Source organism: Vicia villosa, linkage group LG1 (genome assembly GCF_029867415.1).
Source record: "Vicia villosa cultivar HV-30 ecotype Madison, WI linkage group LG1, Vvil1.0, whole genome shotgun sequence".
Lineage (NCBI taxonomy): Eukaryota > Viridiplantae > Streptophyta > Magnoliopsida > Fabales > Fabaceae > Vicia > Vicia villosa.
In genome coordinates this window covers 122,265,860-122,278,871 of record NC_081180.1, presented here as the reverse complement: position 1 = coordinate 122,278,871, position 13,012 = coordinate 122,265,860, and the positions used below count along the sequence as shown (strand labels likewise).

Sequence of the window (13,012 nt, the reverse complement as noted above, 5' to 3'; positions counted from 1 at the left end):
ATTTGGACTAATAAATAAATCAGAGAAGCGATAAATTATTTAAAGAAAGAATTTGAAATGAAAGATTTGGGAAAAACTAGATTCTGCCTTGGTTTACAGATTGAGTATACTAAAAAATGGTATGTTGGTACATCAATCAAATTATAGATAATGGGTATTGAAAAAGTTCAACATGGACAAGGAAAACCATTTGAGTAGTCCAATAATGGGTAGAACACTTAATATTGAAAAGGATCCTTTTAGGCCTAAGGAAAGTAATGAAGAGGATCTTGGCTCTGAAGTGTCATACCTTGATGTCATTGGGGCACTCATGTACCTTGCCAACTATATAAGACTAGACATAGCTTTTGCAGTAAATTTACTAGCAAGATTCAGCACATCTCCTACAAAGAGACATTGGAAAGGAATAAAATAGGTATTTTAATATCTCAGAGGTACATTTGATCTTGGTTTGTTTTATTCTAACAATACAAAACCAATTTTGCTTGGTTATGCAGATGCATAGGGGTGGGAATAGGCCAGACCGACTAACAGGGGCCTACGGTCCAGCCTACGTAGGCCTAGGCCAGGCCAGACTTTTTATATAAATAAAAAAGGCCTAGGCTTATAATAAGTCTATTTAGCTAAAGGCTAGGCCACGGGCCATAGAAAAAGTCTTTTAAGCCTATGAGTCCGACCTATTTAAATAAATGTGAATAATTTTATTATAATTATTATATTGTATTTTGTACTTTGAATTAAAATATAAAAATAAATCTTAGTTATTTTGAAGAAATTATGAAAATAAGATGAAAAAAAATCTTATGAACAATGTCATAAGTTGCTTCCATAAGTTCTCTCAAACAAATAGTATCACAAAATTTGTGCTACTAGGTAAACTCAAATAAGTCAATCCAAACAAACATTTAATCTCACCGACCTTTTAATTTATTAGTCTATATAAAATTGAGTTGAATGACTTATTTACAAATGTTCAAATGAAATAGGCTTTTAAGTAGGCTAATAGGCCAATCAGGCCTTCAAAAAGGCCAGAATCAGGCCAAAAAAACAAGTCTATGATAGGCTACAGGCAAGGCTTAAGCTTCAAATTTTTTAACAGGTCAGGCTCAAGCTTGGCAAAGTCTAACTCGACCCAGCCTATTCTCACTCCTACAAATGCAGGATATTTGTCAGATCCACATAATGTTAAATCACAAACTAGATATATATTTACGTATGGTAACACGACAATATCATGGAGATCGCAAAAGCAGACACTTGTAGCAACTTCTTCAAATCATGCTGAAGTAACTGCCCTTCATGAAGAAAGCAAAGAGTGTAGATGGTTACGATAAGTAACTCGACATATCTAAGGAGTGTCTGGTTTACCAATTGATAATAATCCAACAACTTTGTTTGAAGACAATGTTGCATGTGTTACCCAGATGAGAGAATGTTACATAAAAAGTGACAAAACCAAGCATATCCCTCCAAAGTTCTTCTCATTCACACAAGAACTCGAAAGAAACAAAGAAATTGATATTCAATATATTTGTTCTAGTGATAATGTGTAGATCTCTTCACAAAGGCACTTTCGACAATAATTTTTAAGAAGTATGTACAAAATATTTGAATGTGTCACCTTCGATATCTTTAATGAAGAACTAGATGTGTTCTATTGAGGGGAGCATAATGTTGTACTCTTTTTCCCATATTAAAATTTGTATCCCAATAAATTTTCCCTAATATATCTGGTATCCAACTAGTCAGATCGACCAATCTACATAGAGGGCTTTCATCCCGCGTAGCGAACTCTAGACCCCAAGGAGACCCTTGGGACCCGAACTTCCTTCCGCTTGGCCAACCCTCTCAGATTTTTGTCCCCTAAATTATAAGACATTTTACACAGATATAAATTAAGAAACATAATTACTATGTTTTCATCCAAAAAAAAAACATAATTATTGTTGCATGAGAAAGAGAAATTATGTATTACTTTACAATATTATCTTTCATTTATTATAGATAAGAGAAATTTAAAGAATTAAAAGAAAAAATAATAATAAGTGATAGAGGATATATAAAATGTCATTAATGTCATTAAAATTATAAAGTGACTTAGAGTGAAGAGGCTAAAAGATGGAGACTGTGAATGATAAAGGGTGTGTGTTCTTTTTGGGTCCTGGATTAATGAAATAACTTGTTAAAAAGTTGAATTCTATTTAGACTAGGTCATTAATCCCCCAAATCCTAAAATCTACTAGAAAGATTTTTGTACACTTGATTCTCCCATTCCCACATATTTTCAAAATTCTCATACAAGCCATGTTTTATGGATTCTTCACCCTCATTTCTTCAATGTACAGAATACAAAATAATGTGAGTTCTATGGATTCCTCACCCTCGTGTCAATAAAATTTCAAATCAAATTGCAACCTTATAAGGATTTTAGCTTGAAATGCTTTTCATTACAAGACCAAGGAATCAAGATTTCATCTTTTTTGGAGTATCTGAGCTTGATTGTTCAGCTTTCCTCTTGATTCCCAAAAAGTGCTCAACCTGAAACGATAAAAAAACATGTTCTTAATGGGAATATGAAGAAGAAAAAAACTCAAACCCAAACTCATAAAGCAAAGTATGAGTATATTAAATAGCATAACAGCAAGGTGGACATTTTATTCAACATCTCGTTATGAAAAATTCTTCTTTGCAGTGTGTTAAAATAAAACAATTCCACGTAAATAATGTCAATGTTGACTAAAATTGGGCATGTTAATTATTTTTTCTAAAAAATAAGGCATTTAAGAATTAAGCTACTTAATATCTTGAGATATCAATACATTCTAAAATTGAAAATACTGGAAAGTGGAAACAGATGCAGCCATAATATGAAGTCTAGTTCTCGGGCTTGTGAAGTCTAATAAAGCTCCCAATTCTTTATTCAAGCTTTAAAAATCCTAAACCAGACAATGCAAGGCTGTCCTATTGGTGGCCTACAAACTTATCTAACAGACATTACAGGTTTAACCATAACTGCTGATGCAACTGAACCTGTTAAACAGGAGAAATTTGAGAACCCGCAAATGAAACTGAATTCAAAATTACAAATCTCCACTTCCTTTGCCTTTTAAAAGTATAACCGTCCTTTTAATCTATACATAATAGAAAGACAACTTAATAGTGTTTTATATTTAGAAAGGGGGATGAGTAAAACATTGAGCACTAATTGTCTTGAGATAAAATCACAAGAACAACAAAATCCTACAGATTGATTTTCCTAACTTGAATCAAAAGTGGAGATTAACATTTCAGACATCACAATCCAAGGAATCCTAAAACATTCCATGAAAGAGTGCTCTCCAATCCAATTCAGATGATATGGTTGTTACAAACCATCGGTTTTTAAACAACACTTAATCTTAAAGAAATATCAAGGGTCCGTTTGCTTGTGGTTTTAGATTTTTTTAATTATGTTTTAGTTTTATGATAATTTATGTTAATTAAGTTTCTCAAATAAAAGCTTAAACCATCCAAAAAAAAAGTAGTTTTAGTACTTTTCTCCATAGTTGAAGAAACTTTGAAAAATAAAATTACCTTCCGATCACCGAGCATGGGTGTCAAGCCTCCAGGAAGATCCTTCTCAACTGTAGCAAAACCACTTTTTGGGTCACTAGTTTGTCTGCCAATAAAAGAACACATACATCAGCAACATACATCTGCACAACTTAAAGGTTACAGTAATGCAGAAAAGTCATGTTATTGCTCAGTTATGTAGCAATGAGGGTAGGGAATTTATTCAGCTACGTGGGTGGTTATGTATTTTTAGTTAAGCACAAGACAATTGTGTCGCAATTAAGGCATTCCTAATGTATGATTAAAGTAGAAGTAAGTGGGCAGGAAGGATGTATATTTGGAAATTTAGAATTTAGACAGTTCATGCTCTGTAGGAATTACATAAATCTTGGTCAGCATCTTTGCTTTAATTCTGGTTTTCTGTAATAGCATTCTTGCTGTAGATTCTTACTTGATATACAACTTTGGTATTTGATCCTAATCAACAAATAATAATCGCCAAACTCAATTGGATAGAATATTGGCCAGTAAGCCATCATAAAAGTATGCTCAATATTGCAATGGATAAGTGACTAAATGAGACAAGATAGAACGTTTGGACAGTATCGGAGAAAAGTATTATCCCATCCCATTGTAATTAATTTGTCTATGAACATAGAAGACTCGTAGAAGCACCCATGAGGAGGTAAAAGGAGACATAGAAAAGAAATCATGACAGAAATTCAAAGATAAAAGGTAAATGATCTATCTTTTAACTCAATACATGATAAAGCATTATGACATTGTATGGTCCATGTAGTTGACCCGACCTAGAGGAAAAAGGCTTGGTGGTGGTGGCTGTTCTCCTTGTTGTAGTATTAAAGATTTGAACACAACATACCACTTATAGGCATTAATGTTTGGATATGCGAACTGATTTAATGAGTCCTAATACAGAAACAAATTCCAAACTACATTTTTCATAAACCAACCCCTAGGTATGGGAAGAAGTGCAGAGCGTAAGTAGGGGAAAATAAGATACGAAAAGATATGAATTAGTAACCTCATCATCAACAAAGGTAAAAACAACGAATTACTAAGCACAACTAAATCATCAAGTTATATCTAGTGTATAGTTGCTTCTTACTCTAGACAATAGATCAAGATGGATCATTATATGGTGTCATAACTGATAACTCATATGTAATACATATTGAAAATTAAGATCCATTAGTCCAAAATGTTGTCATCAAGGATAGGAAAAAAAGTCTTTGATGTAAAAAGAATGTCCCCCATTATAGCACAAACTTTTATCAGAAATCAAGTAGTAATCTTAGTATCTCATTCATATCAAATATAAGCATTTATTTTATTTCTATCAAAACTTCAAGAGTAAAAAGTTTGTGAAGTTAAAAACATACCCTGGTTTAACATGACCGCTGAGAACAAGATAGGGTGTCTTCATACGAGCTTGAGCTTCCCTCATTCTCTCTACAGACAACGATGGTGTATCTGAACTCTTCATTTGCTTCAATTTCAATTCTTCATGAAATTGCTTCATACGCTTTTCCTGCTTCATTTTGCCAGGTCCTTTGCCATGGAACTTATGAGAAATTATTCGAAAGGCTTCCTTAGGAGTCAACTGGAAGCAACAAAAGAACAAGGGAATCAAGTTTAAGTAACATTCAACTATAATATGAAAACTGCAAATTGGAAATGAAAGATATCTCAACATTGATTAAAAATAAATTTGAGAGGAGTACCAATTTCAAGATACAGTGTACAATGAAATATTATAATCATTAAACGCTCAAATCCATGAACACATTATATACAAAAGCATGTAAACCAAATCTTTAGACTAAAGGTTACTCCTACATTCCAAACCACAACATATATCACCTTTTTTTGCAATTAGAAGAAAACAAGATATGATCTATAAAGCCTATACAAAAATACTGAATATCTTCACACTCAAGTTACTTCGCATACAAACAAGATTTACTGAGGAAAGTGGAAGCACTGCACTGGGGACATTTAAGTGCTTTAAGGTTACAGTTTGACCCTTGGGAATATATTGTATGTGGCCTTATCTAGCATTTGCGAAAAGATAGTTCAAGGTTTGAACCACAACCACCGAGCCACACAACAACAACTTGATCTGTTGCGCTGCAGCAAAGAGGAAGTAATCACACAACTTATAACTTCTTCTATACATAGACTAATAATACTGTTCCATTTTTTGTGAGTTTTGCTTCGTCTCAGACCCTCTCTTTTTCCTGTGCGTGCATGCCTGCTAAGTAAATTTAAAAAAAAAAAAAAAAACAGACAGACTCAAAGGTAATTACCCCATTCAGTTGAGTTTAGATGCTCCATAAGCCTGTACCCTTTATTAAGTCATATAGTAAACATCCTCGTTAACTACCATTACGCAAAAATGCCAATGTAGCAATCAAAAATAATATAATATGAACCTAGTGCTACAGTAAAATATAAATATGACCCCAAAAAAAATGATGTAAACAAACATGGAGGACTTACAATTCTCCCAAACTCATCTGTCCTCTCAATGTGAATCTCTTTTTTATTCTGTACTTCCTTTCCTTCATCCTCTACAATCCCAACCAATTTGCTTTTCTTCTTATCCATGTTTCTGCCACCCCATTCAATGCTTTCCTTAAGTGTTCCTCGATCTTTAAGCAGTTTCAATGCACCTGACAGTCCTTTCCCTACAGCAACTTCATGTATACTTTCATCGGGAACTATCACTTCCTTGTCTTCTGAGTTGGGTTGCTCGTCTTTCTCAGTTTCTTTAACTTCAGTCCACCCACCTGTCTCGTCTTTCTTTTCCTCAACAGGAACATTTGCCTCTTCATCATCATGCATGAAAACATCTTCACCTTCTGGCTTACGTGCTTCTGTAAAATAGAAAAGCAACACATCATATCTATTTATCAGCTTCCTCTTTATATACTCTCTACACCAACAGTTCTAACAAGCTGACAAAACGATCTTCGATATCCAACTAAAATAGCACAGAAAGATTACACAACCTTCAAAAATGCTGTGCCATTGAAATACACGAGGGAAGTACAGATTAAACAGAACATTGCGAAAAGAAACAACCAATTTCAACAATGAAATAACTATATAGCATAAGCCAATCCTAACTCGTTATAAAATACATTTTACCTAGTAGCTTACAAAAAAGTGTTGTTAAAAAAAGATGATTCTCTTTTACATTTAATCAGAACAGTCACACTTCAGAACATCAAAGATAGTATGAACTTCTTTACATTGAAAAAAAAAAACATAATCGTATAAAACCTTACCTTCGTCAATGTGAAGACCCCAGACAAATTCTTCCATCTCTGTAAAGACCACCTTATTTTCTCTTGACTCTACCGCTGTAGAATTTTGATCATCAACAGTCTCATTACTAGGATTCGAAGCGGCAAGTAAAGCAATAGCTTGAGGGCCAGATGCTCCTTTCTCCTCCTGTTTCTTAAGAGCCAGTCGCCTTGCTTTCTCTAAGGATTTACGAAGATCCTCGTCATCATCTGCAAAAGCTGGGGTTTCATCTTCCCCTGTTTTATTGTACAGAGATTGTTCTGGACGAAGTAATTTGGAGGCTTCGTCTGCTTTAGCATAAGCAGACTGGTAAGCATTATTTCTCATTTCAGCTGCCAATCTTTCTTGTTCATCTTTGATGGCTTGCCTCTTTGCATCTTTCCGAGAACCAAGGTCGCCAACACCCAATCCTGAAGAGATAGCTTCAGCTTCAAGGGCATTAATGTCCAGCTTATCTTTCTTCCGTAAGGACTTTTTCTTCTTGGGCTTCTTAAATTGAAGCATTTCTTCATGAGAATAGTAGTCTGATGATACCTTTCCAGATGAAGTAAGGTCTTCAAAGTTATTAGTGGAAACACCAGTTAACCTTTTTCGGAGCTGTTAATAGGAAAAGAAGATACCCCTCAGCCAAACAATAAAAGAGTAAAACATATAATGTATGACATATACATGTAGCTAATTCAATAAATTTCTAAGGAAGAGTTACATGAGGAAAGTAGTATGAAAACAATCAGATATAGGTAGTAATAGAAAATGCAGTTGCTCTTTCCATTTTCAGTTGTAACTAATTCTATTGAATTGGATAATTAGTTACAAAAGTTGCTAACTGGTTGTATTTATAAGAACCAGTTTAACCTGCTGTAGCAGGTTATACATCTGACAGGTGTCAATTAGAACTAGATACAAAGCCTAGACTAAGCTAGCTACAACTTATCTCTAATAGGTAGTCCATACAGTAATATTCTGACCACAGAAAGCGCATACAAAAGCAATGTCATAAACAATATTCTGATAGCAGAAAGCCTATGCAAGTTATGCAACAATAACAACAAAAGGCTGAGAGATCTATTAAATGGACCAAATGATATCATACTGTTCTATTAACAATGATGGAAAAAGCTCACAACCATGGAATATATATATATATATATATATATATATATATATATATATATATATATATATATATATATATATATATATATATATATATATATAATAGCAACTGACCTCTTCAAGTTTCTTTTCAGCTTCACCTGAGAACCTTCCTCTTTCATCCAAAGTTAAACCCTGAATAAAAAACTCAGATGAGTATAAGCATTCAGAATAACTACCTTGCTCAACAGTTTATGCTTTGGAATGTAAGAAGAAACAATGAGCAGCAAACCTCTTCGGCAACTGGATCATCATATTTTGGAAGTATTTTCTTTTCTGCAAAGGGATCATCATTGAACCTGAAATTGATAGCCATGCGTCATCAGATTAAAGATTTGATTCTACAACATATCAGTTTCTATTTACATTGTTTCAATCACAACGGACGATAGTAATGATCATCTTACTTATCATCGTATATGCCAGTTTTCTTTTTTGCAGCTTTATAAGCATCATCTCGGCGTTTTTGTTCCCCGATTTCCACATTCTCAAGCATATCAACGTCTGGATTGTGAGAAAACAAATTATTTTACACAATGATGCACAACAACTCACAGAATTCAAACAAGAACAATATAAGAAGAACACCGAGAAGTTGTACCTTCATTAAGATCACCATCGGCAAGTATCGGCTGATCTCTGATTGTCAGAACTACAGTACCACCTTCTGCTACTTTGTCAAGCCCGTGAAGAACTTTCACTCCCGCCAGGTGATCTGTATGATATTCAGCATACAAGTATATATTACCAATCATATTAACAACAACGGAACAGATTCTTAACATCCAAAGACATATCAATAAGACATAACTAAAATGACACTATGCAATGGGCAGCTGTAGAAGTTTAGTGCTTTGAGCTGTAATGTTGGTTCCATATGCATTGGCAAAATATAGTAGATTGTGCATTTAAAATCAGAGTTTTGAAAATCAGACAGACCATTTGACCAGCTGAGCCAGAAAATGGTGTGTTCATTATGTTAAACCAAAAAAAAAAATGGTTGCAGAACCGGTGATAATGAACAAGTCAAACAGGTCCAGAGCCAGTAAAACCAATAAAACGCCTTATAGTTACAAACTTCTATATATGTGAATTTTTATTAGCAATCCTTTTGCTATTGGTTTCAATATTTCAGGACACATAATGCAATTAATTTATTGGATCTAAAATTTATTTACATTTATATGAAATTATTACTAAATGTATATTTACATATCATCTGTTCAACCGTGATTCACCACGCTTGAGCCATTAAACCGTGAACCAAAAGCTCCACATTCTAAATGACCGTCCAATTTTTAAATCATCAGTTTAAATCATCCCTACTATAACTCAAGTTCTACACTTCTGCAGCTCCTCCCTATACCCACTCATCTAATAGTTTAATATTATGTGAGTTGTTAGAACTTGTTAGTTTCCTGTTGCTATTACAGTTAACTACTGCTTTACCATTTTGTAACTGATCCTGTCTGTGACTCACTCACTATAAATATGAGGAGTCACAACTTTACCTATTGCGAAGAGTAACATCTTCCTCACTCAGCTTTCCGATTATTTAAGTGTTGACATTTCCCTCATTTTTTGCTGTTTCTCTCTCCTCAATTGGTGATCTAGTACCTCCCATGGAACAACTAATCAGAGATATAAAGGTTAAACAGCAGCTAACTAATCTAGTTATGCTTAAGCTGTTACAGTGTGGGTAGTCCGAAACCTGTTACAGATTGTCACTCCCTAGTCTCTGCTATCAATGAATAGCTATTCAATATTAGAGTACATAGAAGTGTGAACAGTTTTTTGTTCTGCATTGCCTACTCCTGTTTCTGTTGTTTAGATCAGTTTATTAATGAGTTAGGACAGCTATCTCCTTTTTTTGCATGTATAAGCTTTAGTTTGTTAGGACAGTTGTCCCACTTCTGTGAACTAAAGCTTAATAATTGTATACATAGTAGAAGGCACAAGCATTGAGACTTCAGAAATTACATAATACAGAACTTTGCAGGATACAGAAACAGGGAAAAAGATGTACCAGTGTGACGGGTGGTATCCTCATCGTCACTTCCCTCTACTGCGATGTTGTCCTATAAAATTTTAAATTACAAAAACTTGATTACATACCTAAAAAAAAAATCTTACACAAACATCACAAAATATTAAAGGCAGGAGATGAGGAAAAAACCTGCTCCTCAAAATGCTTAGAGAGCTGCGATACTTTTTTCTTTTCAAGCTTGCGGCTTTTATTAACCCATGATGAGATCTCGGAAGCTGCTGCAGATTGTTTATTTGTTCTTGTTTCTTTCATCCTATCCAAAATAACAAATTAAGAGGATATTGTCACAACAGAATGGATTTTTTAACCGTAAAAATGCAATGTTTCAGAATATTGGTGATCAAAATAAACAAATTGATAATAGAAACTCCAGCATAAAAACAGTCTAAATTTGAAGAAATATTCTCAGAATTTGGGTTGGACCTAACTCATCCCTACAAAACCGGCTTGTTAGGTGAGGATTGTCTCCACTTATAAACACAACACGGGTCATATCTCTAAGCAATGTGGAACTAAATTCACCCCTTCAAAGCCAACACAATTAAGGTGTTGGGGGCTGCAATGAAGGCAAGCCAAAGTGCCGCAATTAAGGCGACTAGGGGCAAACCGCAAGTAAGGCGGAAAGTCCAAGCTCTTACTCGTCGCCAAGTCCCCTCCCTTTACTACTAGACCTCATATGTGCTGCATCCTCCCCCTACTCTTTTGCCTATATTTTCTGTATCTCTAGAGACAGTGTGGTCTCTAACTCTGTTTTGCAGCAAAGTGATTGCTTCTGGAGGGGGGCTAGAAATTCGCAGAAAAGACTGACAGTAAGCCACACAAGGTAAGAAGGGGAGATGAAGCCTTTTAGGAGGAGACGAGATGAGATGACATGAGAGTCCTATTGTGTTGTCATTCAGAATTTTGGGGTGAAATGACAAAAAAAAATAGAGGGGCCGACTATAAGATGAGGTAAAATGGCTACTTTAGGGTGAAATAACCAAAAAGTCCAAACCATTGACAATTTTACAAGAGCTTCATTATAGCTGAAGCTATTGGTGGGGCTACTTCTGTAACACAATGGAGTTTCACGTACCACCTAGGGGCTTCAACACTACAATGCCACCTCTATAGACTAACCCTAACATTACATAAACTAACCTAGTCCAAACTCTACAAAAGAGCCATTAAAATTCTAAGCATTCATTATTCGCCAATTAATATATAATTATGAGTTTATGACCTGAAGCATAAAGTAATGTGCATTTCAAGTTTACATAGCAGTATCTACAATTTAATACTTCATCAAAGAACAAAAGTAAAAGTGATATGAAGTGAAGTGAAGTGAAGTAACAAAAAAAATAGACTTACTTCAAGATACGTTCTTCAAGTTCTTTTTGTGACAAGTGTGTTGATGTTTCACCATCTTTATCATCTTGATTGAGTTTTGAAGCCTTTGCATGCTTGCCAACCTCTTCCTCTCTCTTTTCATGGTAGTCTACTTTATCATCAAGATTACCCGATTCATAATCTTCCTCATGAGCCTTTCTACTTCCTCTATCCCGTGACCTATCTTTATCTCGATCAGTCTCCCTCTCCTCTCTAATTTTATCTTTTCCCTTATCCCGATCCCCATCTCTATAACTTTCTTTGTCTCTATGTTTCTCACGCTCCCTTTCCTTTGCCTTATCCCTGTCCCTATCCCTAGTTTTCTCTTTTCCTCTTTCCTTCTCGCGCGTTCGATCACTATCTTTCTCCAACTCTCTTTCTTTCTCCCGGTCTCTGTCCTTACCCCGATCCTTCTTATCTCTATCCCTCTCACGCTCTTTTTCCCTATATTTCTCTCTATCATAATCTTTCTCCCTTACTTTACCATCTTTACCCCTGTCCTTTTCCCGCTCATCCCTGTTACGTTCCCTTCCAGCACTCCTATCCTTCTCTACATCCTCGGAAGCCCTCTTGAGCTGATCCCTGTCTTTACTCCGGTGTTCCTTATCACTCTTCTTCCTATCCTTGCTCCTATGCCTGCTAGACTTATCTACCCCATCATCATCATAATGCTCCCTCACAGGAGAATCATCTTTGTCATTCCTATCATCATACCGTGATTCGGACCATTCCACATCCATCACAAAACCTACAAACAAAAGAATACAATTAAACTGTAAGAAACAAAACCCTAAGTTGTCTATTCCTATTCTTTAGGATGCAAATTGGGGAATCTCGAATACTATGTCACTTTGCCTTACACAGGGGCGGCTATGGCGGCCACAAATCACAGTGGAATCGCATTCTCGCGTGCACTAGAGTGTCGCGCCAGAATACGGGAATTAAAATCGAAAAAGGAAGAAAAAAATAAGGAAACCTGGAATTTCTCAGATTCTGGCTGCAGATGGCCAACTCCGCCGGTGTTTAGATCAGTGCAACTCCAACTTGTATCGGATGCAAGGGTAGAACGGCAGAGCGATTGACTGAACTGCGGAGTTCTGTTGTTTTAGGGTTTTGGTTGTTAAAATTGATATGCTACGGAGGTTAATCAAAAGGGAAATTCTTGTTCCACTATTGTTTTTCTAGACCACCGGCCGAAATTCCTTAAACTAGTATATATACCCGTGCGAGGCACGGGAAAAAGGGAATGGGAAGTTCTGGTAAAAATTTTAATTATTATTTTTTAAAAGGAAAATAAAAGACAAAATCTAAAACTATGGTTTATTTATTAACAAAAAAAAAGAACAAAATCGTACTGGTAAAAAAGAATTACTTGACTAATTATTATTAAATTAATGACTATCCCCAACTAAATAAAAATAAAATAAAAAAAAATTAAATCTACAAAAAAGAAAAGAGAGTGATCCATGACTTCAATTTTTAATTAAGATTTTATCTTATTTATTTAGCTTAAAAAACAAAGACCAAATCAAAAGCACATTTGTTATTTTATTAAATTTT

At 34.9% G+C, this 13,012-nt stretch overlaps 1 protein-coding gene across 1 annotated transcript; it reads right to left on the bottom strand.

Moving 5' to 3' along the window:
* Nucleotides 1-2,036: 2,036 nt before the first annotated feature.
* On the bottom strand, nucleotides 2,037-12,650 carry LOC131644051 (SART-1 family protein DOT2-like). Its single transcript, XM_058914440.1, has 13 exons — nucleotides 12,429-12,650; nucleotides 11,435-12,200; nucleotides 10,214-10,337; nucleotides 10,064-10,115; nucleotides 8,639-8,752; nucleotides 8,445-8,541; nucleotides 8,270-8,336; nucleotides 8,113-8,172; nucleotides 6,864-7,479; nucleotides 6,073-6,449; nucleotides 4,953-5,173; nucleotides 3,574-3,658; nucleotides 2,037-2,538 (listed from the first exon to the last, which is right to left on the bottom strand). Exons 2-13 carry the CDS (start codon nucleotides 12,190-12,192, stop codon nucleotides 2,464-2,466), a joined length of 2,646 nt encoding a protein of 881 aa, XP_058770423.1. The 5' UTR covers nucleotides 12,193-12,200; nucleotides 12,429-12,650; the 3' UTR covers nucleotides 2,037-2,463.
* Between the last annotated feature and the right edge of the window lie 362 nt (nucleotides 12,651-13,012).

Excerpts from the sequence above, each read along its gene's own strand:
- LOC131644051 (XM_058914440.1), bottom strand. The coding sequence starts at position 12,192 with ATGGATGTGGAATGGTCCGAATCACGGTATGATGATAGGAATGACAAA. Across the intron at positions 7,480-8,112 it reads CTGAAAAGAAACTTGAAGAG|CTCCGAAAAAGGTTAACTGG; the intron begins GTCAGTTGCTAT and ends TCCTATTAACAG. Across the intron at positions 2,539-3,573 it reads CCATGCTCGGTGATCGGAAG|GTTGAGCACTTTTTGGGAAT; the intron begins GTAATTTTATTT and ends TTATCGTTTCAG.